Source organism: Candoia aspera, chromosome 1 (genome assembly GCF_035149785.1).
Source record: "Candoia aspera isolate rCanAsp1 chromosome 1, rCanAsp1.hap2, whole genome shotgun sequence".
Lineage (NCBI taxonomy): Eukaryota > Metazoa > Chordata > Lepidosauria > Squamata > Boidae > Candoia > Candoia aspera.
In genome coordinates this window covers 194057399-194084664 of record NC_086153.1, presented here as the reverse complement: position 1 = coordinate 194084664, position 27266 = coordinate 194057399, and the positions used below count along the sequence as shown (strand labels likewise).

General features: G+C 37.2%; 1 protein-coding gene across 1 annotated transcript; it reads right to left on the bottom strand.

Annotated features, from left to right (window-relative positions):
- Positions 1-1155: 1155 nt before the first annotated feature.
- FASTKD1 (FAST kinase domains 1) lies at positions 1156-26969 on the bottom strand. Its single transcript, XM_063318218.1, has 15 exons — positions 26811-26969; positions 23511-23906; positions 22598-22666; positions 19738-19863; positions 18298-18693; positions 15774-15884; positions 13989-14120; positions 12103-12589; positions 8064-8178; positions 6152-6280; positions 5023-5154; positions 4581-4694; positions 4046-4187; positions 1568-1682; positions 1156-1357 (listed from the first exon to the last, which is right to left on the bottom strand). Exons 2-15 carry the CDS (start codon positions 23852-23854, stop codon positions 1268-1270), a joined length of 2502 nt encoding a protein of 833 aa, XP_063174288.1. The 5' UTR covers positions 23855-23906; positions 26811-26969; the 3' UTR covers positions 1156-1267.
- Between the last annotated feature and the right edge of the window lie 297 nt (positions 26970-27266).

Genomic DNA, 27266 nt, shown 5'->3' with positions numbered 1-27266 from the left:
AACAATTTGTAGTACTGCATCCACAAATACATTCTCACATGCACTGGAAGGCTGATCAAGTCATTTCAAAACAGAACTGAATGACCAACACACAACAGCCAAGCATTCAACATGTGCCATATGTGCATTAGCTTACTCTGCATCCTGTACAGGTTCCCTAGCTTACTGGGAATACGAACAGGCATTGCGTTTTATAATTTAAATGAATCTTGACTCTCTTAGAGGCCCACCCCTCTCTGGTTATTTCTGCTCATCAATAAGAACTGCCAGGATCAGTATGCTCCAGGTCCCATCAGGGAAGCAGTGCCAACTGATGGGACTCCAGAGACGTGCCTTCTCTGTGGCTGCCCTGGCCCTGTGGAACAAGATTCCCCAGAGTCTCTCAAACCTTAGGAAATAAAGACCCAGTCTTTTCAACAGGACATGGGACAGGGTGACTTGTGACTCCACTGGTGTATATCGTCTGCATTGCTGGGGGTTATGTATTTCCTTACAGGTGGTTAGATTAGCCTGTTTTGAACTGTTCTTTCATGTTTGACACCTAGAGTTGCTCTGGCTATTAGGTTGGTTAAGAAATTTAAGCACATAAATAAATCAAATTCTGCTTGGCTGCACCTGAATATGCAAGGCAACTAACCATAAAAAATAAACCTAACGTTATAAATAATTACGAATGGTAGTTCAGACTGACTAGGCCTGAATAAATAGCAGTGCAGTATTCGAGTGAGTCTATTCCACAGCTCAGAAGCTGTATGAGAAAGCTCTTCCCTGCATGGCTGATAGTGAGGGTGTCTCAGAGTAGCTCTTCAACTGCCTTTCGTTCCTGGAGAAGTTCAAACAAAACAGGAGTCCTTCAGATGGTGAGGTCAGAAGACATTTAGGGCTTTCATAGTGAAAATACATGCCTTAAATTATGCTCAACATCAAATGTCAACTATTGCAGGTCTTCCAACATGAGGATAATGTATTTCTGGTATTGGGTACTGGGTAGCAGCCTAGTTAGTACATTTTGCACCAAAAGTAGCTTCTAAGTCCTCAAGGATAGGCTCATGGGCTGTGCAGCATTGTAAACTGATGTAACCATGGCTTAGGTAATTCCTAGGCAATGCGCTTTGCGCCCTGCAATTCCAAAAACGGGTACCTCCAGATGCAATATAAATGGTCTCTATTTTAAAAAAATAACTTTATTGAAGGCGGAAAATAATTAATTTTCAATGTTACAGTCCATATAAAAAAAAATTCATTGTATTTTTTTCACATTACGATATCAAAGTTTTTCAAATATTTTCTTTTCTAAATATTCAATCTTTGCTTCAGTGGATGACAATTCCATGGAATTCCATTCATAGTGAGGGATCTGAAAGAGAGGTCTATGATTAAAATGGAAATCTACTATTAAAATGTAATAATATTCCACCCCCTCCTCTTTCCTCAGTGTATTAGTATGTGGTTTCTTTAAAGTTGGTTTCAGCCTTTGGGCAAGAGGTTGAATATTTATTATATGAAATATTACCCTGAAAATTTTGAAATTTTATTCAACTTTTACAAAACAGAGGAGACACCATACCTGAACAACTTGATAACCAAGAATCTCCAAATGCCGCTTTTTAATGGCAACATTTCCATTGACGTGATTTGAATTTTTGCAGAAAGCTTCTGAATCAAGGAATTCCACAGCAATTCTGAATTAAATACGATTTCAAATTTATTTTCATATAAGCAAAGATAAAACTTGTAAATATTTTATAATCACTTTATCTACTCATGACATCTGTTGTTTTAACATTAGCCCCCAAAATTTTTCTCTGTAATTGGTTAAAATTGTATTATAATTATAACAATTATAATCGTAATTTACAATTACAACAATTATAACATTGGCCTGCTATTAAAAATTAGCATCTGATTAAAACTTCTGAATTAATTTTAACAACAATTTAGCAGTAATGCCATCTTTTATAACAGAAGAAAGGCTGGGTGACCTTGGGCCAGTCCCTTTCTCTCAGCCCAGCTCACCTCACAGGGTGGTTGTTGTGGGGAAAATGGGAGGCAGAATGAGTATTAGGTATGTTTACCGACTTGAGTTATTTATAAAAATAATAAAGGCAGGATAGAAAATAAATAAATATCAGAAAGCATAATATCTATAACTGTCTTCAGTGAGTATTATTTCTCATCTTAAAAATTTCATCACAGGAATAAAAAACTATTGTATGTGGTGGAAATGTAATAATACCAAAAACATTGTGACTTGGTTTATGCTAAAATAATAATATGCTTTAATTCTAAACCCTCAGTTACTTTTTACCTGAAATTTTGGATGGCGAGTTTGGTTACCTGCAATACTCTGGCACTTGGTGAATGTGTCATGACCCCGTTGCAAGGCACAAAGAGCCTCACAACGTGGATCATGATCATTAAGAAAGAGAGGAAGCAGATAATCAAATCAACGCTTAAACCAAGCACCCAAAGCACCCACACCCATGGACTCACATGCAGATGAATAGAAGGACTTCAGATAAGCAGCGATAACCCGCACCTGGTGCCCTGGAGGACACACCTGAACCAAGAGGACAAGGACAGCAACTGGGAAAACACCCACACAGCCATCAAGAAACCCATCAACGGGAATGGGGACAATGGAGGGTGGAGAAGCACGGGACCCCGCAAGAGGGGTATAAACAGGACACCTCACCACCGCACCCCCATTCCCGTTTTTCTCTCTGTCAGTACCATTTCAATAAACCGGAAATCCTTAATCCCTATTAAGTGAGTCTGTGTCTTATTCGGAACGAGGCTGGCCCTGACAGAATGGCACATAAAACGGTTTAAGACTTATCTTTATGGACCAATTGTCCAAAAGATCCTTACATCATTTTTTTGTAATTTTATTGGCAATCAATTTATTTTTATTTCATACATTAGCAACTCATCAATACATCGTTATTCAATAAAGATTTGATTCAGCTATGAATTTTATGTATAATAAGTGCTAAATCTATGGGGATCTGTTCAATTTAGAGTATATATGTCTTCTTTGGATTGTATTTTGATTTTATTTAAATTATATTATTTGGAAAATAATACAATAATATTATGTGCTTGTGTGAATTGCGTGTGAATGTGGCAGACTTTTATATAACTAGCTTCAAACCAGAGGTTGCACCAGTTGTGCCCATTCCTGGATCGGGAGGCTCTACTCTGTCACTCATGCCCTGGTCACCTCCAGAATGGATTACTGTGAAGTGCTCTACATGGGGCTGCCCTTGGAGAGCATCCGGAAGCTGCAGCTGGTGCAAAATGTAGTGGCACGGGCAGTTTTGTGCGCTCCTGGATCAGGACACGTTATACCTCTGCTCCATGAGCTGCACTGGCTGCCAGTTTCGCTTCCAGGTTCAATTCAAGGTACTGGTAATGACCTATAACGCCCTACATGGCATGGGATTGGGTCATTTGAGGGACTGACTCTCCCCAGTTACATCTACCCATCCCATAGGTCCTGTCAATAAAGGAGTGTCAGCAGACAGGACCCAGGAGGACAGACCTCTCTACCACAGCACCTGCCTTTTGGAAACCAATTCCCCTGTGAGGTTAGACTGGCCCCAGCCCTGCTGGTCTTTCGGAAGGCTCTGAAGACAGGTTTTTGTCACCATGGCTGGGGAATCTGGCGGAGATATGGAGCCTACACGTTGGTTATACTGTTAGTAATGTATGGATTGCACTCTCCTGCAGACTGTGTTTTATGGTTTTAATTGTTTAAATAGTTTTTATTTTGGTTGTTTATTTATAATTGTTTATTTTTTTCTGTTATTTGATTGTGTAAGCCACCCAGTCACATATGAGAGATGGGGAGCTATATAAATGGAATAAATACACGAACAGGTAAAAATGCCACGTGGTTAATTAATATCTTTGTTCTTATTATCACTGAGTGAAGTTGTAAATACAATGTGCTGTCACCTGCTTAGAGGACTGCCTGGAATTGAAAGTCTAGCTAAAACCCTCATGACCCTGCATTAGGGCACCACAAAAAATACATGATCACCTTTGAAATCCTGGTGGTAGCTCGCTCTTTCCATAGGAGTGACCAGCTTCAACACAACCTGTATTGTCCAAATTAGCAACACCAAGATATTGCTCTGTATATGGAACGGGTTTCCTGTTTTTATCAAGAATAAATTCAAAATCTGAAAGACATGAATGACCATCAGTAATTTGAAGCTACAGTCAAACCCTGTCACTACTATTTGCAAATGGGTAGTACTTCTGCATTATTAGAATATTATAAAGTAGGACTGTGCAGTACTTCAGGTTTGAAGGCAACAAGGTGCTTCAGAGCATTTGGGAGCATGAATGTAGCATCTGCCTGGAACTTCTAGGTTAGCCTGGATACGCAGCTGCAGAGTCCTAGGAAAGGTTAGACATAGGCCAAGGAATTGCTCTTAAGTGAAAAATGTGTATGGTTTTAAAATCAAGGATGTCATGGACCTACATGATCATAACCATTTAGACAAAACTCTCAAGGCGTGTATAAAACAAAATTAATGTTAAAATGATGCTCAGTTTTTGAAATAACCTACCGATCCTATAGTAATAAGAAGTGAGTACAGAACATCTGGCAAAATGGCTTCTTCCTAGGATTTCTCCAAGGATTATATATATCTGCTGTTGCAATAGATTGGACAAATCAGTCTCTAGGAAAAAAAAACAAAGCAAAGAAAACGAGCACAAAGTTAGAAATGAAGAGAAGAAAGAACAAAGCCCCATTTGTTATTTCACAGAGGCAAGGCCTAAGTATTATCAGAGGCTTTCCACCCATCCTTGCCCATTTTTGAAAAGATCACAGTTCTCCAAAGGAAGCAGATCCAAGATGACAAAAGAGATCTTTATCTAACTTCACAGCAGGCAAAGTTTCTAAGTTTGCCATGTCCAAGTAGCAATAAACCCAATTCTATAAAAAATTATTCAAAGGAATTGTAGCCTTGATGATGCTGATGCCATTTCCAAAGTTTAAATATTCACTTTTTTCCTGCAGCTGCTCACAGAAGCGTTTATGAAACCATGGAATCTGAAGCTCAGGGCACTCCAAACAGACAGCTCGATTCAGTTCCATCAGCTGAAGCATGGTCTTCCTTGCAACCTTCCTTGGTAGAACTATTTTTTAAAAAATCCAGAAAAAATAAGCACAGCAAGGCAACATTTGGAATATAACATTGCATTAACCACAAATAAAAAAGAAAGGAGGTACTTTTTTAGGCAAACAACTAGTTCACAGAAATGTATTAGCATCACATTACTTACTTCAATGTGATAGGTATGTACAGATATAATACAGAAATTAACAACTAGCACCTTGTTTTTAAGAATCAGAAACACACTGAGAGTAAAACAGAACCAATTTCTAAAAAGTTCAATTCAGGAAATATTGAATTCATACAATTTTGTTTTACTTCATGTCTGCTTCTGAAGGAGATTCTTAGTAATGGCCCCTCTGTGTAGGCAGTTACACTTAAATAAATGTAGCAAAAGTAAAAAGCACTTTAATGATTTTTATTATTTGGTTGGTTTTGTCTGAATGTATTCATGAAGCATTTAATAGCTATTTATCCATGAGTGGATAAACATGGAGTCACCTAAAGGTCAGATATACAAAATGACCAGCAGTTTGAAGCTTTCCTTTGTTACAGGTTAATTTTTCACATTGTTGAAATACAATCTATTTCTTTAATACAGAGATATAACGATTTATTGGAAAAAAAAATCTATAAACAGGGAAAACTGTAGGTGAAATGTACACTTCGGTGGAAACAAAACAGGTCCAACCAATATAAAATTCTACCCAGCTCTGAAGTGGAGAAACTATTTTGGCCCATTTTTTAGACCCTAGGAATATAGGTTATCCCCAGACTAACCAACACAATATTTTAAAAAAGGCTTAAATAAAAACAGGAGTAGAAATTACTGATGGAGCAAAAACCCACTAAGTTTAACACAATTTAATATCAAGTCAATGCACAAAGGTACATTACTTGGAGTTGCCTTTTAAACTTTCTTTCCCAAGAGTTAAGAATTTAGCAAGGCCTGAGAGTACATTCTTAAAAACTCAAGAATTATTTCTGAAACCTGTCAAAAAACAGATATTAGCACCTACTTTGAAGTTCAGCATCCAGCTTGGTTAGGAATTCAATATTAAATATAGACTTTATCACATTCTCTGGAAAATACCCAGCAGAAGCCAAAGCAAAACCAAGCAATACAAGAAGAGAAGCCTGAAGATGTTCTGTATAAAATAAATACATTAATGCATACTATTAAAAACCTTGTTTTTCTAGAAGTGGTAAAGCAGATAGGAAATATAAGCTTTCTAAAGGAACTCCAAACTCTCATAGAAGTATACAAATTGAATATATCTGTGAACATTTGCTTGCTTAACATTATTTGGCTCCCTGAAAACTAAATACTTGGCATTTTTAAAAAGTTTAGACAGGAGTAGAAATAAAATATTTCACAGCCTTACTTATTGTGAATTGCTTTGTTTTAATTTTATCAATGTTTTTAGTTGCTACCAAGGGTTATTAAGATTAGGTGCCATACAATCAATCAATGAATGTAAAGAATGAGCCAAAAAAGAGCAGTTCTGAAACTGTCCTATTTAACTTTTCATTCTTCTCAATTCTGAGATCTCTATGCATTTTCCAAACTATAAATTTATTTTTTTGTATGACATCAAAGCACCTTCATTTTCTTTTCTTTCCCTTTAGATATTTTTGGTTATTTATTAAAAGTATTTTTGCACTGCTCCTCATTTGAAAGATGCCCAAAATGGTTTAAATTAATCCCAAAACATTTGAGATTAGAAACAAAGCAATCCATTAAGAAGTTGGGAATTCATGACGGAGGAAGGCCAAGATAACAGATGGGCCTTTAAAAGATACATCAGCATTGGGGCTTACTGTTGCTGAAAAAGGTTTTAAATACATTCAACATAGTTGTACTATATACAACAAAAGGGGCAACATGGCACAAGTTAATAAACTTATTTATTTGTAAAGAGCCTAACATCAGTACAATCATGTTGCTTGGGTGTCTTTCCACAACTGAATAAGCAGCATGGAAGGAAGGGCATGATGGCAAATATCACTCGATAGGGCAAGGCCTTATATTTACATTACTTTTGAGAGAAGAACAGGTTCTATACCCACATTCTCTCCACACAGCTTATGTAAGAAAAAACATACTTAATATGTATATTCCCCTTAGTTCACTCAGTCCTTGCCAGCTGATTGCTTCTTCACCTGAAGTCATGTCTTAAAAAGTTTTGCATTTATGCTTATGGCACTTTTGCAACGCATTTCTAAAACTGAGCAACTTTGTAAGCATCCTTAGAGAAAATAACGAGATAAAATGCTCTTAAAAATCCATTATTTGTATCAGCAAGAGGTATATTTCTACTTAAAGGTAAAGGTAAAGGTTTCCCTTGACATTAAGTCCAGTCGTGCCCAACTCTAGGGAGCGGTGCTCATCTCCGTTTCAAAGCCGAAGAGCCGGCGTTTGTCCGTAGACACTTCCGTGGTCATGTGGCCGGCATGACTAAACGGAACGCCGTTACCTGCCCGCCGAAGCGGTACCTATTAATCTACTCACATTTGCATGTTTTCAAACTGCTAGGTTGGCAGGAGCTGGGACTAGCAACGGGAGCTCACCCCGTCACGTGGATTCGAACAGCCAACCTTTCGATCGGCAAGCTCAGTGGTTTAACCTGCAGCGCCACGGCGTCCCTTATATTTCTACTTAGCACTGTGGTTATTTTTGAAAGCTATAGAAAAGGACAGTGCCCACATCATGGCCTGCTCTTTAAATTTTCTGTCTAATAACATTTCAGAAGTTGGAATGCTCCCTCTGAAAACCAATGAAACAGCTGGCTAGGACATATATTTGTTTTCTTTCCTTTTAAGAAATAGAGCGAGAAAAGCTTATGGTTTGACTTTGCATTTTCTTTACATGTTGATAATTGCCACCTCAGGAAAAACGTAATCTGACAATCATGCCTATAATCAACTTACCCAAGTGAAGGCTGATGTATCTAATGCAAGCCTCAAATAATTTCTCAGCTTGAGGAGGATCATAATTAAAGAAAGAAAATAGAACAAGAATGAAATGAACTTCTGAATAATAAATCTAGAGAAAGAAAAGAAAATGGGAGAAATCAGCTCATCTGTTTGCGCCAGTTTTGCGTATCATTCAGAAAGCAACAGGATCTGAGGTTCCAACTCTCTCCCAGCCCTCTCCCAGAGTTCTTCAAACCCAGGAGGGTTTAGAGGGGAGGAGTCTTTCAAATACTCTGGTCCTAAGGCTTTTAAGTCTTGATACTTCCAACTAGCACTTTTAATTATGCTCTGAAACAGATGGGTAACTCGGGAAGCAATTTCGTGAGGGAGTCAGATCCTTTTCACATGCTTTTGTAATCAGTTCCAGTTGTTTGCTTGCTTGCAATATTCTCAGCACTTTTCAAAGGCAAAGGCCATGTTGTAGTAGTCCATATAGGATTTAACTAAGTATGTTTCACTATAGATGTGGCACCTCAAGCAACAGGTATAGAAATTTGTTTCATAAACAGAATCCCACCCACCAGCAAAACCTGGGCACCTAGGTTCAGATCTGAATTCAGAAATAAACCTAAATCAGAAATTTTACCCTAACAAGCATAAGCTGAATTCTGATTTCATTTCCCTCTTTACCTAATAGAAATTTGTAAATGAAGGGAGGAGAAACATTTATTGAAAACAAGTGACTGGGTAGGAGATGCAAACAGCTGCTTGACTACAGGGGCCTGATATGGGAGCAGCTGGTTGCCTGATGGATTTTAATCCTTTCTATAATGCTTAACAAGGCATTTTATTTCTCCCCCCGCTCCCCATTCAGTTGCTTCTTTCCCTCATCTCCATCCAGTTTTGTTCTCCCCTTTCTCTTTACTTTCCTTCCCAGTACATTTAGTTCTTATTAATCCACCTCCATCCTGTTTTTATCTTTTTTTTTCTATTTCTGAATGCCAGCGGGTGACTTTGGGCTAGTCCCTCTCTCTCAGGCCAACTCACCTCACAGGGATGTTGTTGTGGGGAAAATAGGAGGAGGAAGGAGTATTAGGTATGTTTGCTGCCTTGAGTTATTTATAAAAATAATAAAGGCGGGATAGAAAATAAATAAATAAGCAGGCAGTCCTCATTTAGTGACCACAATGGGTCACTGGAAACTTGGTCATTAAGTGAAGCAGTTGCGAAGTGAAACCGCAACTTGTTCTTATGATCTTACTTCAGCTTTCCTCTGCTTTACTGACCTGCGAAGGTTGTAATTGCGAGGATTGGTTGTAAAGTTACTTTTTCATCACCATCGTAACTGTGAACACTCACTAGATGAGGCAGTCACTAAATGAGGACTACCTATATATGTGTGTGGGTATAGCTGTATGTTACAGTATATCAGATTAGTTCATGTGCAAGACAGAGAATGGTTGGTACATGCAAATGAGGAATCAATTAATTTTAAAAAATAATTAAATGATTTTCCAAGCAACTAATTTTAATCAGTAGTTATTAATTCAATTAATATTAATTTAGTATTTTTCCACAGGCCTGCTCTTTTTTGGAGTTGCTTCTGATAGGTATGTATAGTAGTGCTTAAAGGTTTGTGAACTCTTTTGAATTTTCAACATTTCTGCATAAATAAGAACTAAAGCGTGATCTGTTCTTCACACAAGTCCTAAAACTAGATAAAGAGAACCCAATTAAGCCAATGAGTCCAAAACATTATCTTGGTTCATTTACTTATTGAGGAAAATGATCCAAAGCTACATATTTGTGTGTGGCAAAAATGTGAACCTCTAGGATTATCAGTTCATTTGAAGGGGAAATTAGAGGCAGATGTTTCAGTCAGTGGGATGATAATCAGGAGTGTGAGAGGTCCTGCTTTATTTAAAGAAGAGAATTCTGGGTATTCACTATCAAAGTCTGATCTTCCCAACACAGGTATGTGGAAGGTGTAGCTGGAAAAGGCTACAAAACTATTTCCAAAGAGTTTGGATTCCACCAGTCCACTGTTAGGCAGATTGTGTACAAATGGAGACAATTCAACACCAGTGTTACCCTCCCCAGGAGTGGTCAACCAACCAAGATCATACCAACAGCAAGGCATGTAATACTCTCAAAGAAACCCAGGGTAACTAAAGGCCTCTCTTGCATTGGTGAATGTCAGTGTTCATGAGACCCCCATCAGGAGAACACTGAACAATGGTGTGCGTGGCAAGGTTGCAAGCAGAAAGCCACTACTCTCCAAAAAGAACACTGCTGCCCATCTACAATTTGTGAAAGACCAAGTGGATAAGTTAGAAGGCTAATGGAAGAATGTTCTGTGGACAGATGAGATCAAAATATAACCTTTGGGCTTGAAAAGTGTTGTTTGGCAAAAGGCAAACACTGCATTCCAGCATAAGAACCTTATCCCATCTGTGAAACATGGTGGTGGCAGTATCATGGTCTGGGCCATGTATGTATGTATATTTTGGGTATGTATATTTTGCTGCCTCTGGACCAGAACGGCTTGCTATCGTTGATGGAATTACAAATTCTGAATTGTACCAGCAAATTCTGCAGAAAAGTGTCAGGGTATATGTCTGTGAACTGAAGCTCAGGAGAAAGTGTCATGTAGCAAGACAATGACCCCAAACTCACAAGTTGTATGACCAAAGAATGGTTGAAGCTAAAATTAATGTTCTGGAATGGCCAAATCAAAGTCATGACCTTAATCCTAGAGAAATGTTTTGGGAGGACCTGAAGCAGGCAGTTTATACAAGGAAGCCCAGCAACATCCCTGAATTGAAGCTGTTCTGTAAGGAAGAATGGGCTAAAATTCCTCCAAGCCAATAAGCAGGACTGATGAACAGTCAGGGCTGCAATTGGGGGGGGGACGCTGGGGGGGTGCCAAAATGAGCACTGGGGGGGGGGCAAAATGGGCACGGAATCTATGTTTGCCCCCGGTGACACAAACCTTAGTTGCAGCCCTGAGAACAGTTATTGGAAATGTTGAATTGCAGTTATTGATGCCCAAGGGGGGCACGTCAGTTACTGAAAGCCAAGGTTCACATACTTTTGGCAGATATAAATATGTAGCTTTAGACAATTTGCCTCAAAAAATAAATGAACAAGCACAATGTTTTTGACTTATTTGTTTAATTGGGTTTTCTTTCTCTTTCTCTTTAGGACCTGTGTGGAAAACATCACATTTTAGGTCATATTTATGGAGAAATATTGAAAATTCAAAAGGGTTCACAAACTTTTAAGCACTCCTGTACATACAGACACATACATGTGTGTCTTTGTGTCTGTGTGTGTGTGTTATGGCAGTGTGCCAGCAAGAGGAAAGTGTATCCCAGTTGCTAATTACATTTTATCAGGAAATATTTTCCTACCACCAAATGAAAATACTGAGAAATCGGGACTAGTTCAGATTAAACTGTACATTCAGTTTTCACCGATTTCACCTGAATGAGAAACCTGACACTTTTGTATTTAAAAAAAAAATCAAATAATCATATTGTCAGATTAATATGAGATTGTATGATGCAGAAATAATGGATATATACAATCTGTAACGATGTAAACCCAAAATATACATACAGTATTTCTGGACTAGAAGGAACACACTTTAAATCATTTAAAATAAATGTATGATCTGTACTGAACATGGTTTAAAGGAGGAGCTCTGATCATTCAAGTGACTACAAATTCATTCAAGTAAAAAAGAGGAAGTAGAAAAAGAGCGGCACAGAAATATAAAGTGGCATGGTATTGTATGGCTGGAACTAAAAGACTGTACCAGGAACATGGAAACATACAGTATGACACTACCTTCTAACAAATCATATCCTCTGTCCACCTAGCTCACATTGTTCGCATGACTAGCAGTGGTTCTCCAGTGTTTCCTAGACCTCATTCAGATGCCACAACTGAACCAGCAGCAAATGCTCTGTTGAGGAGTTGCAGCCCTTCCCTCATTGCACACTGCACATTTTATCACACTCGAGAGAGAAACAATGATATTCATTTGTACCTTATCAATATGCTCAGTGGCAACAGCAGCTATTCTGTCAAGTAACAGTATAGAGCGGTAGTTGGTTCCAATGAGGAAGGATGCAAACTTTACTACATTTGACCATGTAATTTGATCTCTCAACTGATGCAAAGCAAATATGGTCTTCTCAAGAAGCACTTCTTGAAACCATTTCCCATGTATGTATCTTAATTCCATCAGCAAAAGATCCAAATCGTTGATTTTCTCAAGTCTCTGGAATGCACAACTGTTAATTTTTTGCAAAAATGACCCATATGGTCCAGAGAGGGTCTTCTGATTTGAGTTGTGATGTTTCATCCATTTTAGGAGAACTATGGTAACGCGATTGAGTTGACTCAGATTGCACTGAGTTATGACAGCATCAATTCGAGCGACTACAGCTTCATCCATGTAAGGAGAAGGCAGATTAGAAAGAACATGAACCAGCACAAGAATATCATTGGGGACTGTTTTAACTTGTAAATGGCTGGAATTGAAACAAAGAAATCCATTAATAAAATAAAAGAAACTGAAAGAAATCTATTAATAAAAAATGAATGTATATATTTGCACCACATATGTTTGTACTACATAGGATTTTCAGCTAGATCACATGTGTACTTATTAAAATGTGCTGAGGACCACTCTCACAACTATAATGACAGAAAACTGGACACAAAGAACAAAAAAAAGTAACAGGTTTAGCAACTGTATTAATTTTGTAGTTAAGTATTAAACTTTGATTAGTTAATTTAAACCATCAATCCTATGAATTTAGCTAAGGATTTGATTAACGTATCTATTACACTTCATAAAGGTAAAAACAATTTGTCTGAATAAGCATATGCCCTTTATTTTTAGATGATGCATATATTTTGTTCTGAACATAATTTTACAAATGAAGGACACATTCTATAGACAACCATCTCTTTAAAGTTGTCCTAAACGTTTTTTTATCATTATATTAAAAGCAATACATTAACTAATTCAAATTGCACTCTTAATGAAAACAGATAATAAAAGAGGGAGATAGAGATGGTATCTAAGTTATGTCCTTCTGTCAATGGAAACCACCCCACAGGAGAAAGGGGACAGAAACCATTTTCAACTGCCAAGAAGCTGCGCTTCAGTTGTTGGTCTAGAGGGACATTAGCTAGATGCCACTCACTTAGAACAAAAATGATTCAGGGGCCTGCATGGAATGGAAAGTGGTTTGCACATAATAAACACTTGGATGCTCAACCAGAACATTCCAGGTGAGACCCTGCACTGATACAGAAATACAGCATGCATTGAAAGTTGGAAACAGGAGAAACTGAGTCCAAAATCTTCACCCTTAATTTTCAAATAGCTGCCACCACAATTATTATGACCCAAATCCTCCAGTGCTTATGTTCTTTGCACATTAGAATTTACTTTCCAAATATTGTATGAGTCAGCTGATGAGCTAATAAACACTTACAGATCAAGTGTTCTGTGAACCTGTTTGCAAAGCTGCATTTAATTTACAGATCTATGCAGTTCTGTCACTTCTTTAAAAGCAGACCCGTATTTCATCAGTGCTCAGCTGTGCTATCTAGGCTTCACGGAAGGTCTGAGCAAATGACTCCATGCACTCACCATTTATGCTCCCCTACATCCTTCTAATGCTCCGATCCCGTCTTTCAAGTTTTTATAATTCTTAGATTTTCATTTGGTTAATTTTTTATTTTGCTGTTTGCATATTTTTTTTAATTTGCATTTGGCTAGTGCTTTTTCCCTTTAGAGGCTAAAAGCAATTAAATTTAGGATTCCAGCATGAAACAAAGCATGAATATAAATGTAATGGGTTAATAAACTGCAAGCTTGAGAAATTATATATGCTGAAAAAAAATGTACCTTCTTACCAGATTGACAATTGTTGTAATTTGGAATATATGTCAGATTTGGGCCAACGCAGCATGGCTAGCACATTTGTCACTCTGAGGAGCTCAAATGCTCTATACATATCCAAATGTTTGTGAAGGAGAGAGACAATCCTGAAACCCAAAAAAATACACATTTCAGCATAAAGTTTCAATCTAGAATGTTAATGAATCTTAAATAAACAATAACGATTAAGCCCTCTACCTCCACAGTTGTGATCTGCATTTTTAATAGGGACTAAGATAAAAATTAGAAGCAAAAGCTCTTTGCTCATTTATGCACCATCCTTCACTTAGGTTTACTATTAGGTATTGTGATAGACTACGCAATGTACAAGTACTACAAATTTATTTCCAAACCAGAATACACACACACACAAAATCAAAATGATTCCTTAGATTTACTGTAATAAACTACAGCATGATCCTAAGCATGTCTAGCTGATTGCAAGTTCTTGCTTCTAAGAAATACATTTATATACTATGTAGCATAATGTACAGTGCAAAAATATTTGATATGTTGCTTAAATTATTCCTAGACTAAAGAAATTATAGGTATTTCTCCTGTTCTGTTCTGGACAGTGAGTAAATGTGATGGAGATAATTGTGCCACACTTAATTAAGTGTGACATAATTCATTTAGAGGAGAATTTTAGTGAAACAAATAACACAAATCTGCAAGAAAAAGCAGCTGGTCACAGACCAATGACATAAAAAGGGCTCCAGGAAAAAAAAAGTAACAGCTAATATAACAGAAAGCATCCTATATTCTTCACCCTGACTCTGACCCTGGTCTCTAATGACCCTGTATCATTGGACTTCAAAGTCAGGAAAGACCATAAAATGAGGGGTGTTAAGAGTTGTACATTCCTTATTATGTTCTTGAATAAGGAGATCTCCAGAAAGTGACAGAAAAACCTATTAATGAAAACACAGCACAGATATTGGGAGAATTATTCTGAATATGTAAATCTCTCTCAGAAAGTTTATATTCTCGGTATAAGCATGTTTTACAACTTGGGAGAGAAGTTCATTATCATCTGTCAAACGTAAGATATGAACAATATTGGGTAAGGAGGAACAGAAAAGGTAAACTTTTGAAGAAGCCACTGAGCTCAATCAATTCTTACTTATGGGTTAGTAAAGCAATTACTGAACAAGCCTGGTTACTTGGATTGTGTGGATGCTATGCCACACTAAACTAACTTTTTAATTTTTTTATACAATTTTTACCTGTTTCAACCTATACAGGTAGCCCTCGCTTAGTGACTGCCTTGGACAGTGGCCATTCGCTGTTATGACGGTGATGAAAAAGTAATTTTATGACCAATTCCTGTATTTACGACCTCTGCTGCGTCTCTCTCTCTCAATCACATGTTCACCATTACAGTTAGTATGCGTTCTCCTGTGTAAAATCGTAAGCACAGCCCATCACATGATTTTTCACTTAGCAACTGCTTCACTTAATGACCAAGTTGCTGGTCCCAATTGTGTCGCTAAACGAGGACTACCTGTAATAGAACTGTGTTTTCCTTAAAAAAGAAATCAGTTTTATCTCTAGAATTATTTGAAGATAAATATTCTACATTTAAAACTCAAGGAGACAAGGAAAGTTTTATGATAAACTTCAAAAATTCCAACGATGTTAAGAAACAACTTAGAACAGAAACATATGAAGGTATTCTCACAATATAGAACAGTTGCTCACACACAAAAAAGTGTTACTTAAAATGTGAATAGCATTGCTATATTGTATTAAAAGGTTACTTTTGAATCAGTTGTGGATTTCTGTATTTCATTTCTTGCATTCTTTCCGCCACTACTAATGTTTGGTATCGATCAAAATCATCTGAGATTAGTAGAACCTTTTCAATTAACCTAAAAAGAAATATACACATATGTATTTATATACGCACATGTTTCTGATAGAGAACCTACCTGAGCATTGAAAGAGTCCATCATTCTTTCTTTTTTTAAAAAAAAAGAAAGGAAAATGGAAGGATGGTAATCAAAATGGAACAAATTTTACAAAGGAAATATTCTGAAAGCCATTAAAAAGTATAAGAGTTCAGACAAATAATGTAGTTAATTTTCAATGGCAAGTAAAAGAAAAAAGGTGAAATCTTCAAGTCAAGGTTTACCAGTGATTTTGAGTTGAAAGCAATATGAACTATTTGCCACCGACTTTTTCTATATGTGTGTATATGCATGTGCTTTACTTCCTAGTCTAGCCTACAGCCCTGGTATCCCCTGACAGTCTCCCATCTCTTCTACCATCATAATGGTACATATGAGAGGAAATGGAGAAACCAACCCGTTTCTCAACCTGGCTGGGGAATTCTGGGAGTTGAAGTCCACACATCTTAAAGTTCCCAAGGTTGAGAAACACTGGTCTAGCATATTCCAAGCAAATAGGTAATATATTAACAAGGAGTGAAAAATGGACACATCATAACAACTCATCCCATAGGAAGTGACTGTCACACCCCAACACAAATTTTTAGCCAACTGAGACAGTGTTATCATGTCATAACAAGTTTATAAAAATTAGCAATGCAAACCACGACTTTCTGCAGAAATACTTGTAGACACGGACAGTAAAGTTCCACATGATTTGTGACCATTTGTGACATCTGCATGTGGAAATGCTTTTCAAATGCTGAATTTACAGTAATATTTGAGTTGGATTTAAAAGGAAAAGAAGAAATTGGGACGTTTTGTTTTGGTTCTGCACTGCTGGTGTCCTCGGAATCATGCTGACATGTGCTACTCCTTGAAGGCGTGTATCGGCATCACACTGTTCTCAGTATGACTCCTGAAGTATATTCCAGTTTTTGAAAGGATCTTCAGAGGACTAAAACTGCACAGATCTCTTTGCACATTGTTGGTGATTATCTAAGAGCCCTCATTAGGTTTGAGGAAGAAGTCAGAGAAGTTCAATAAACATTTTAAAATGCCTCTGAACCACATGAGGATTGGCCTTTCAGGGAGGGGGAGGAGGAGGGGAAAGGGAAAGGGAAAGGGAAGCACATTTCTCCTCCATACAGGTAGTCCCCATCTTGAACCCAGGTTAGGGTTTGTCATGTTCACTGTTTCAATGTGCACTGTACATTGTAACATTTCCCATGCCATGGCGCTGACGCACGTTTCTGTTTGGGAGGGAGCTGCTGTGAAACCTTGTGCCAAGCTCTGTATCTGAATTCCTTACAATGGAATGTGTTTGGGTTATGTGCTCTGTTCAAGGACTTTTCCCGCAGACCATCAGAAACCGTTAGGAGCACCTGGGATTGTGAGCTTGGGAAGATTCTGCGGGGAGAGGGATCTCATTTGCACCGAGGGTTTTTAGTTTGCGTTTGGCACGCTTTTATCATTCTCAGCTTTCTTTGTGATCCTGCATACTATTCTTTAATAAATCAGATATCTTTGAATTCCTGCTCATGAGTCTGAGAGTGTTTTAGAATAGGCAATCATTACAGGGTTAGGGTCACTTGAATTATAGGTATTTGTTAAAATAATTAAATAGCATAATTCCTTACCACTATAATTTTAATTTTCATCTAATTTTTGTAAAGTATAATTGTGAGTATGTAATATTTTTAGGTTTGAAGTTGTCTACCTATTAAGAACTTATATCAAGTTATTACGTAACCATACTGCTTCAGGAAGTGCATTTTTATGTAATCTGTATTTACAATAATCATTTAAATGGCTTTAATATCCTCCAGCTATATGATAATTTCAACAATTCTCTTTGCTTATTTTTTTATTATTATCACAGCTTGACTATCTTGATATTAACTTGCCCAGAACTACATTGTTTGTTAGTTATGCTTCTAACTACTGATGAAGGCTAATAAGCCAAAATGCGTACATTATATCTGTTAGTGAGCATTCCAGTTGGAATTTTTGTGTCTGTTTATTGGTTTATACATGTTGGCAGTTTGGGGCCTTTTCGTTGTATTTTATGTATGCTTTTATAATTCTATATAAAATATTACTAAATAGTTTGTATACCTTAACTTGTGGCCGACCATATTTATATTTACTTGACCCTGTTGTTATTTTACTTTGTGTTTTTGGTTAGGTGGGTTCCCTTACTCTTTGTCCCTCTGAAGATCATTCACTGACCCATAACGTTTTGATTTCCTGGATTACAGTCTGTATTTACGAGGAAATAACCCCTTAATAGCAACAGTGCACATACATGTAGGCCACTCACAATTTCAAACAATTTCATAACCCTTTAAAAGAAAACTCACAAATAAATCAGCAAGACAACAAAAACACTTACTCTTTTTGGATCTCTGGCTGGGCCATGGGTGCAAGAGTACTAAACAACTGTGTAACATTCAACCGACTATTGCAATTATCCTTCATTTCCATCAGCTTTTGTTTGGCAAGTAATTTAAATTCAGTGTTGTTGAATTGCAGATTCTGGTAGAGTCCAAGAATGATAGAAAAGTCCTCAACACGTAGTTCGTTTGAACGCTGGACAAAAATTCTGTTACATTTTTTCAGCAGCGGCCAATGCAGAAAATTGACATTCCGGAGAAACTGTACAAATCGCCTGGCATCATTCACCGAGATGTTTGTTCTTTCGCACAAGACTCCCGCCTTTTCTATTAACCGGTTTTGTAAATTCCGCGAGATAACAGAAGATATGCAGTTCATTACAACTGACAAGGCCCTAAAAACATTTTTAAAACGCTACGCTTATTAATTTCATCAGGAAAGCTAACAATGCTTAAGATGGCATTGAAGTAAAAAAGGAAAGAGAGGGTGATTTTTAACAGGATATACTAAAGCATCTATATTAAGTATCTACTTGCAATTGGGAGCACACAAATGTTACACAATAAAGAATGTTTCTGCATTTCAGCAATGCCGTTCTTCTGTAAAAAAAAAAAAAAAAACCTCTGCCTAATTATTTGTCATTGTTATGACGACTGCAGTGCTTGCAGGCAAAACAACTGAAATCATGAAGTACACACTTAAGCTCAAGCGGGACAGTAGCTAAGGCTGCTCCGTTCAGATTAAGCCTCACTGTGTTTATCCGAAGGGGCTTCCTTCTGAATAGGTATGTGTGCTATAAGGGATTGATTTGTAAACCAATGTATTCCTACTTAAATCACAAGGCTATCTTAGTCTCAGCTGCATCTCTGCCACTGAAGTAATACCACTGATTTACAGGCAAGTTACATACAGGTAGGCTTAGGATGCAAGATTCTAGAAACAACATCCAGCTGACTAATCATTTAAGATTCAGCAAGCTAATTACATTCCCAAAGAGCTGTAAGAAAACCAGGGCCACATAATTCCTTTGTATAATTCTCGCACTTATAACATCAGCCATTCCCAATTAAAAAGCAAGTGAATCCTTAGCCATTTAAAATAACCCCACCAATCAATGAATAGGGACATTAACTCATATTTTAAGAATAACTTTTTAAACTACACTTTGGAAATGCTTCAGGCATCATTTATAAACCCCAAACTATGTTGTGTCCACAACAGGGCGTGTTCAATTATACATCAGTTCTAAAATAAGATAGAGGTGAGGAATACACAGAGGATTTAACTGAAGTTTAGGCTCTTTTAAGATCTATGCACTACACACCCAAAGCTGGGTTCATTGGAACACTGGGGGCATGCATCCCTTATTTATTCCCTCCATTTAATCTCAAAAGAACTCATGAATCTGTGTCTGGAATATTTATTAAACCACAATTACCTTGAATCCTGTATGGAATCCAAATTCTTATCTACCACATCAGCTATTTCACCCATGAGTGGACTATGATGCAGATGTTGATCATGCACACACAATGCAAATTTAGATAGCAGAGGTGGACTCAGTCTGAGGATACCAAAGAAAATACTGTTATTGTGCCAAAGCTCTACATACAGTAAGTATATACACATTAGGACAATTTTCAGTATTTCTCCACTTTATTTGAGGGGAATTAAGGATCAAGATTGTTAAAAGTAAATGGAATATAAAACATTCAAGATTGTTAAAAGTAAAAGGAAGGAATATAAAGCTGGTTTATTTGATCAAGGTTAAAATAATTATGTTGTTATCTCTGGTAACCCTTAATGGACTTTTGCTGACCAGGACTTTGATGAGGCTTTAAAGATTTGTTATTAGATTAGGGATATGGGAAGAAGAGATCATTTGTTGTATTTTAAGAGAAGGTGCTAAGTTACTGAAATTGTTTATACTTGTTGTTATGAAGGGGGAAGTTATTTCTTTATAGACACACACAAACATATCTTTCTTTCTTTTCTGCACTTTCTACTTTTTATTCTTTGCTTCTTTAGTTTGTATTAATTCTTATCTTTTTAATTATAATGCTCAATAAAATTACTATTAAAAAAAGAAAAAAATATACAGCTTTCCCCTGGTAAAACAACCTGTTTGCCAGATCCTTCAGTGCCATGACATCTTTAAATGTTCCCCTTTCCTGGAAGGCAATATTTCTTTTAGTTGAGGTCTACTGTGGTAATGCTTTCCTTGATCCTCCAACTTTCTCCACAGCTTGCAATTCCTGGCTTACCTCTGACTTCCAGAGTTAACCTGCCACTGTCATTTTGTGGCAAAATTCTAAATTAATTTTACTGTGACCCCCCCCACCTCCACTTTTTTCAAAGATCAGTTTAAAATGCAAGCCTGGCTCTGAAGGCTGCACATTTCCTTATTCCTCCCATTTAGCTAGATGCTCGGATTGCAAAGTATTTGTGTTGTGTTTACTGCAGACAAACAGATGGACTGTGTTCTGCAAGGAAGGAAACCACTAGCTTCTATTTCTTTCTGTGGAGAAGTGTTGGTTTTGCAGGCAAACATTTTTGCGTTCTGAGATAACAGGAGGGACCTGCAAAGGGAGATGAAGGAGTGCCATGAATTGGACAGTTTTGACCCAATCAAGTTCTACATTTGGCTGGAATCCCTCCACTAATCTAGAAAAAACAGCAGTGCTTGCAGAGATCTGAAGAGGTGGTTCCATAAGGATTTTCTATCAAATCAGTCTTTTGAACTGAATCTTCAAATAATTTCTTTGTATCACTTCGGGGTGCCAGACTGGACCAGGTGCCCTCAAATTTCTTTGGAGAGATTCAACAGTGATTGTTTAATAAACTTTATGGCTTCAAACATTGTTACAGTTTTCTTTCCTATATAGATAAAGTTAAGAGAGAATTAACTGCTGTGATATACTGTATCTCTGATATATTGACTTGAATAGCTGGCAAATGAATTTAATTTAATTTAATTTAATTAATTTAATTTTTTATCCCGCCTTTATTCCTTTTATAAATAACTCAAGGCGGCAAACATACTTAATACTCCTTCCTCCTCCCATTTTCCCCACAACCACCACGTTGTGAGGTGAGTTGGGCTGAGAGAGAGGGACTGGCCCAAGGTCACCCAGCTGGCTTTCGTGCCTAAGGCAGGACTAGAACTCACAGACTCCTGGTTTCTAGCCTGTTGCCTTAACCACTAGACCAAACTACACAAATTTTGTCTGTTGAACAATTTGGAGAGTGCTACTCTGTTGTTTGTGTCATATTCTACTATTAGAATTTGTTTAGATAGCGGAGAGAAATACTGTGATTCACATTAACTCTGCTAGACTTAAATAATCTAGTTGTCTTATTTCTCCAAATCCTTATCTTTATTCCTCCTTAACTCTGAATCTATCTGTCAAACATGTAATATATTCCCTGTTCGTCTCTGTGTCTAGTCTGTCTATGGTTCGTCATTTTTTTTTCAGCCCTTCCATTTTATTCCCCTTTCATGTCTGCTCCCTCAAAGGGACTTCCTGTTCCCTACCCTATAGCCCTCTCACCCCACCTTCAGAATAAACATCTATGAGAGCAAATAAGGAAAAAAAAAGCTGGATCCAAAGTACACTTCCTGCTTCAGATCCAAATACTGCATACCTCTAGCACTTAAGGCTGTGCAATGCTTCAGATTTAATTTGGAAAAGGCGCTTCAAAATGCACAGGACTATGAATGAAGCATCTGATTGCCTTATATTCTTCTTACAGTTTCCACTTACTCCAGGAACTAGTCACTCACAATTGACGATCAGCAGCCATCAGGGCACATCCTTCTCAATCAGTAGCTATTGAGGATATGAGCTTTTTACCCCTCACAGTTGAGTATACGGTCCCTCAGAATGAGCAGCTGGTCACCCTGTTCCCTTCTTTGTATCTTCCTCCCACTGAACTCCACCAGCAAACTCTTGTTTGCTCTCCTTGTTCACACATTCAGTTTGGACGAACTCCAATGAGTGAATAGAGAATTCAGAATTGCAGTCTAAAGCTACTCATGGTTTATCTTGAATCAATAGCTATAATGATATATTCTAAATGATATATTTATAGTTTCTACTTTCAATATAATGATCCATGCAAATTTATCTTAAATCACAATTTGAGATTCCAAAGTTCTAAGAAAAGAGACAAGAGAGGCAAGAGAAAGGATAAAAAATATTGTTGCTAATCCTAATTTTGTGAGATTTATTCTAAGCATGAAATATTAAATTTTCAATTAATAGGAAAAGGAATAAACAGATAAAAAGTATACTTGCTCTTTCAATCGCTTCCAGCCTTCTACAACCAGCTCTTCTACCAGTGAATCATGGGCCTCAACTCCGAACCTTCAGAAGGAAAAAAGAATGAGCCAAACAGCTCTGCACAGATATTTTAGAGTTAAATAAATCTATATATTGAGAACAACAAATTGCAACTTACTAGCTGTACTGAAAACTGGCCTTTTACACTATTTTGTTACACATGGTCTTATTACTGTTCTGCATCTTGTATTCTGATATGGCCTTACGGATAATCAATGAAGTATTATTCCTAATGGATTAACGCACAAAATTGGACAGGGTGCTACTTTCCTCTTTCCAAAATATACTTTTTTAAATAACCTTTGACCATTTCTGAACCTCCCAATCCATTTGTAAAATGTTTCTCTGTTAGCAAACTCAAATACGCAGAGTAACATTCAAATGCCTGTAATAAAACCTGTTCATATCTAGCCTTGTGCCGAGTATCAACATCAATGGCTGATATTCTTATTCTACATGCTTGAGGGAAAAAATGGGATGCTGGAGTTTTGTTTCATTTTACTCCTGCAGCATTTCCCCAGTGCAAGAGGCAATTTTTTAAATGGATCTTTTCTGTGGTGAGGGTGGGGCTCTGTACTCTGTCTTGATTACACCTCTGTTTTGCTCTTTTAGGTTTTGCAAAGTACACTGTAATACAACCTATTATAGCTGTTGTAACTTGAAAGTGGTATCACTGATTTTTATGATTCCTAGATGAAACATTTTAAAAAAATTATAAATACAATTCTATAAGCACATTTTAGTATGTAATAAGCTTGTCTGTGCAACAAACAGGATATCCCTCTAGGTGTATACAACAGCAATTCAGTTTTTAAAATAAAATCAGACAATAAATGCTGCAATTACAATTAAAGCTCATGCTACTTACCAGAGTATACCACGTAACACATCCACTAATGCTTCATTATCCATACATTCAATCTTGTTTTCTGCTAAAATACGAAGTACAAAAAACTGGGAATGACTTCTTATATGATCCAGAGTTTCTGAGGACCAAGGCCTCTTCTTCTGAACTTGCACAAGTTTCTTAATTGCACTTTTCACGTGTTTCTCAGAGAGTCTGGCTCTGTTCTTTGCAACAAGACTGAACACCTGGTGTTCATCTGTAAAGTTATTTAGTTTGTTCAATAAAGTATCACTGCTCCAAGTTTGATAGTTATAACATCTTGTTGCAAATGGATGAAAACGTCTTAGGAAAAGCATTTTTGTCATTTGGATGGGCTTCTTCTAAGGACATCCACCATTAGAGCTTCTTTCTTCATTTCTGATTGCCACAAATACGCATTAGGAAAAAGAGAGGTTACTTAGAGATATAAAACACTGCATTTTCTTTACCATATAATTTGAAGTGACTGTATGAAGAAAAAGAACGATAAAATATTTGTCTGCCAAGATATGTTTTTATTAACAAGCCCCCCAATGCTTCAAGCAAGCCATAATTAAACAGAAGATACCTTTATTCAGACTAACCATAAAAAGTATTGTAATAAACTATATTATTCACACACCTTGTTTTCCTCCTATTCCTCTGGCACAACAGTCAGGAGGAATTTGGAGAGTTTAGCTTCATTTGGAAATTAGCCAAAATTGTCACGGTCTCTAACCATGCACAACATGCAGCTATTTTCCCATGTCCCTGCCCCTCAGTTCCCCCATCTCATCCTAGGTATTCCAAATGGAAGCCTATGGTGGATTCTACTTTCCTCCATGAATGGACACAGCCCTTCTGGTTATGAAGAGCTACGTCTGGATTTTTTACTGCCAGCATCATTAGCATTACTATCATTATTTACTAAACATGTACGGTGCTGCATCAGTCAGACTTCCCACTGCTTACAAAGTAACATACAAGAAAAAGTAAAAATATTAATATAATAAAACATCCACCATAAGAAAAAAAAATGAAATTCAAAACCCTGGTTGACACTGAAAATACAAAACTCATAACAAATTAAAACCAAATATAAGAATTATAATGCAAAATAGATTTGAAAATATGAACCTTTCTTATGGAATTTTTAAAGTAAAAGTAAAAAATGGTTACGTGAATATTCAATGTAGTTCTACTCTGAGGAACTGGGAAGAAGTTAAGCCTTTGCTTAATTAATGCATTTCCCCCATTCCTACAACAGTTTGGCTGACTTTAGGAAAAGCATGTATCAGCTCCCAGAAAGAAATGGAAGCACCACTCAGAAAGCTTAAGAGCAGGTTTGCATGGGAAACACGGAACCTACTGTGATGAGGACTATTAATGAAATACTTCTCCAGTTGTTCACTCCCATCCAATCCAGCAAATGTAGGGCAACCCTGTTTGCAAGATTGTCCCATGTTGGACAATACCCCAGCCACCTTTCCTGCTTTATTTCTCATCCAGTTTTTAAAAGAAATAAAGTATTTGTGATACTTAAATGGGGGGGGGGGAGACTTAACTTCCTAAACCTCTGTTTTCCATTCCATGCACCTCATTTTTGGGTGAGGACTGAAAACAAATCGGAAGCAGATGGCACTACTGGATCAGCCCTGTTTTCCCATCTTCTCCAGCCTTGCATTTTTGTGTCCATTAGCCAGAAAAGGATCAAGTCCAAAAACATACTTCTTCTGGATCCAAATTACCTAAAAAGCCAGCATTAAGACAAGTGAGGTATAAAGGGATTTAGAGTTAACCTTAGGGAAGGTACAACAGAGCCATTCATGGGGGAAGTAAGGAGTGAGATATTCAAGGAGAGACTTGGAGAAGAGATTACACTGTCCAGAAATAGAAAGAAGCATGAGAAGGAAACTCAAAATAATTGTGTTTTGATATTGTTTAGTATAAAATGGAACAGACAGAAACTTCGATAGGCTTTCAAAATTCTATTAATATACCTTACAACAATAAAATAACTTTCCTGACCTGGTTTATTTTGAAGGGCTGACACAAACCAATAACAACCGTGGAGGATGGAGATAGGAAGTGTTACCCCACTTCACTTTAACTACAACTTTATATAAGGTTCAGATTTGAATGGTTTGCCAGATTTAAAACTAACCTGACTTTCCATGTTGTGCAAATGGAGCTTATATCCAGAAATGTGCATTTAAACCAGATTTGCTTGGCTGAAGTGAACTCTAAGAAGTCATCACCAAAGGAGATAATCTCACTACTGGATGGAGGAAGTGCAAATTCCATCACAATTACTTTTATTTTTTGAAATGAAATCTTTAAAATGAGGCATCATTAAAGCATGGCTGGTTTAAAGAATTGCAGATGGCTGCTAGTCTAGAAATTCAGAATGATGCATAGCTCTAGTAAAGTGTTTCTCAACCTTAGCAACTTTAAAATGTGTGGACTTCAACTCCCAGAATTCCTCAACCAGCAAGCCACTGCTCTAGTATTAAGAGCATGAGATATTTAACATAATTAAGAGAAGCAAGAGAAAGACATTACCTTGGCCATTTCCTTACTAATGACTTAAAGCATCTTTTAGAGTCATTGAACCATTATTGCATCAAAATAACAGTAATGTGGATAGGCATGATATTCCTAAATGATGGCTGGGTAACTCTAGAAAAAGTTAGGAAATACTAGGGAATTAATGGCCCTAGAGAGGCAGGTTTTCACTTTTGTTAATATTGCAATGATTGGCATAAAAACAGAATCATCCACATTTAATGAATACTGTATAAGAAACAATTCATCATTAACAGTGGGCATATTCAATATTTTTGTAATGGCAATTATTTTCATATTATACCAATTATTGTAAAAATATGATTTACGGTTCTGGCATCACTTCTGTTGCTCTTTTACTGCTATGCTCAACAAAGTTTCTCTGAGAATTCCAGGCTAGGACTCCCTAATTTTTTATTTTATTTTTTATTATTTCAAAACATTTGAACATTTTATTCTTCCAATAAGTTTATGAAGGCAACATAGCTCTTCTCCAAGTTCAAATTTCAACAAGGAAGCATAAAATGAAAAAGGCGAAGAATCTGAACCAAAATCTTTCCAAACAATCGCAACGTATTTAAGGTAGTCATAAGAATCCAACCACATTCTAGAAAAAGCATATAGCACTCCTTCTAAGCAGTTAAAACAATATTTGGCGATGGAAACTACGCAGAAGCAGGATACGACCTTATGACAGAAGGATGTACTCGACTTTGCTCCTAACGTAGCACATCTTACCATGCAGTTGTTTTAGATCTGGAAATCAATACCTAGCTGAGCTCTCCACAAGCAGCTGGAATTCTCTCCTTTGGATACGAGAAACAGCAGCCCGCCTCTTTCACCGGGAGGAAGTTAAACCCATGCGCTGCCCTACGGGCGGCCATGCTGCCGATTAGCAGGCGGCTCCTCCTCAAAACCACGTGGTGGCAAAGCATCTTGCTTTCGTCAAACCGCAAAGCTCCCCACTGAATTCCACCTACAGTACAAAAAGTGCCTGACAATCCCGCCCATTTCCAGCCGTTTTCCAATAGATTAATGTATTTAATCGCACTTCCTTGGCTTCCGCAATCGTTTATTCAATGCCGGCTCGAAGAATCTGGTACTGTCCTCCATTTCCCAGCGTGCCTTACCGACAATCTCGTTGTCTTTCGGGAATTGTAGTCTTTAAGAGGAGGAACGGTTCGTTCTCGCACG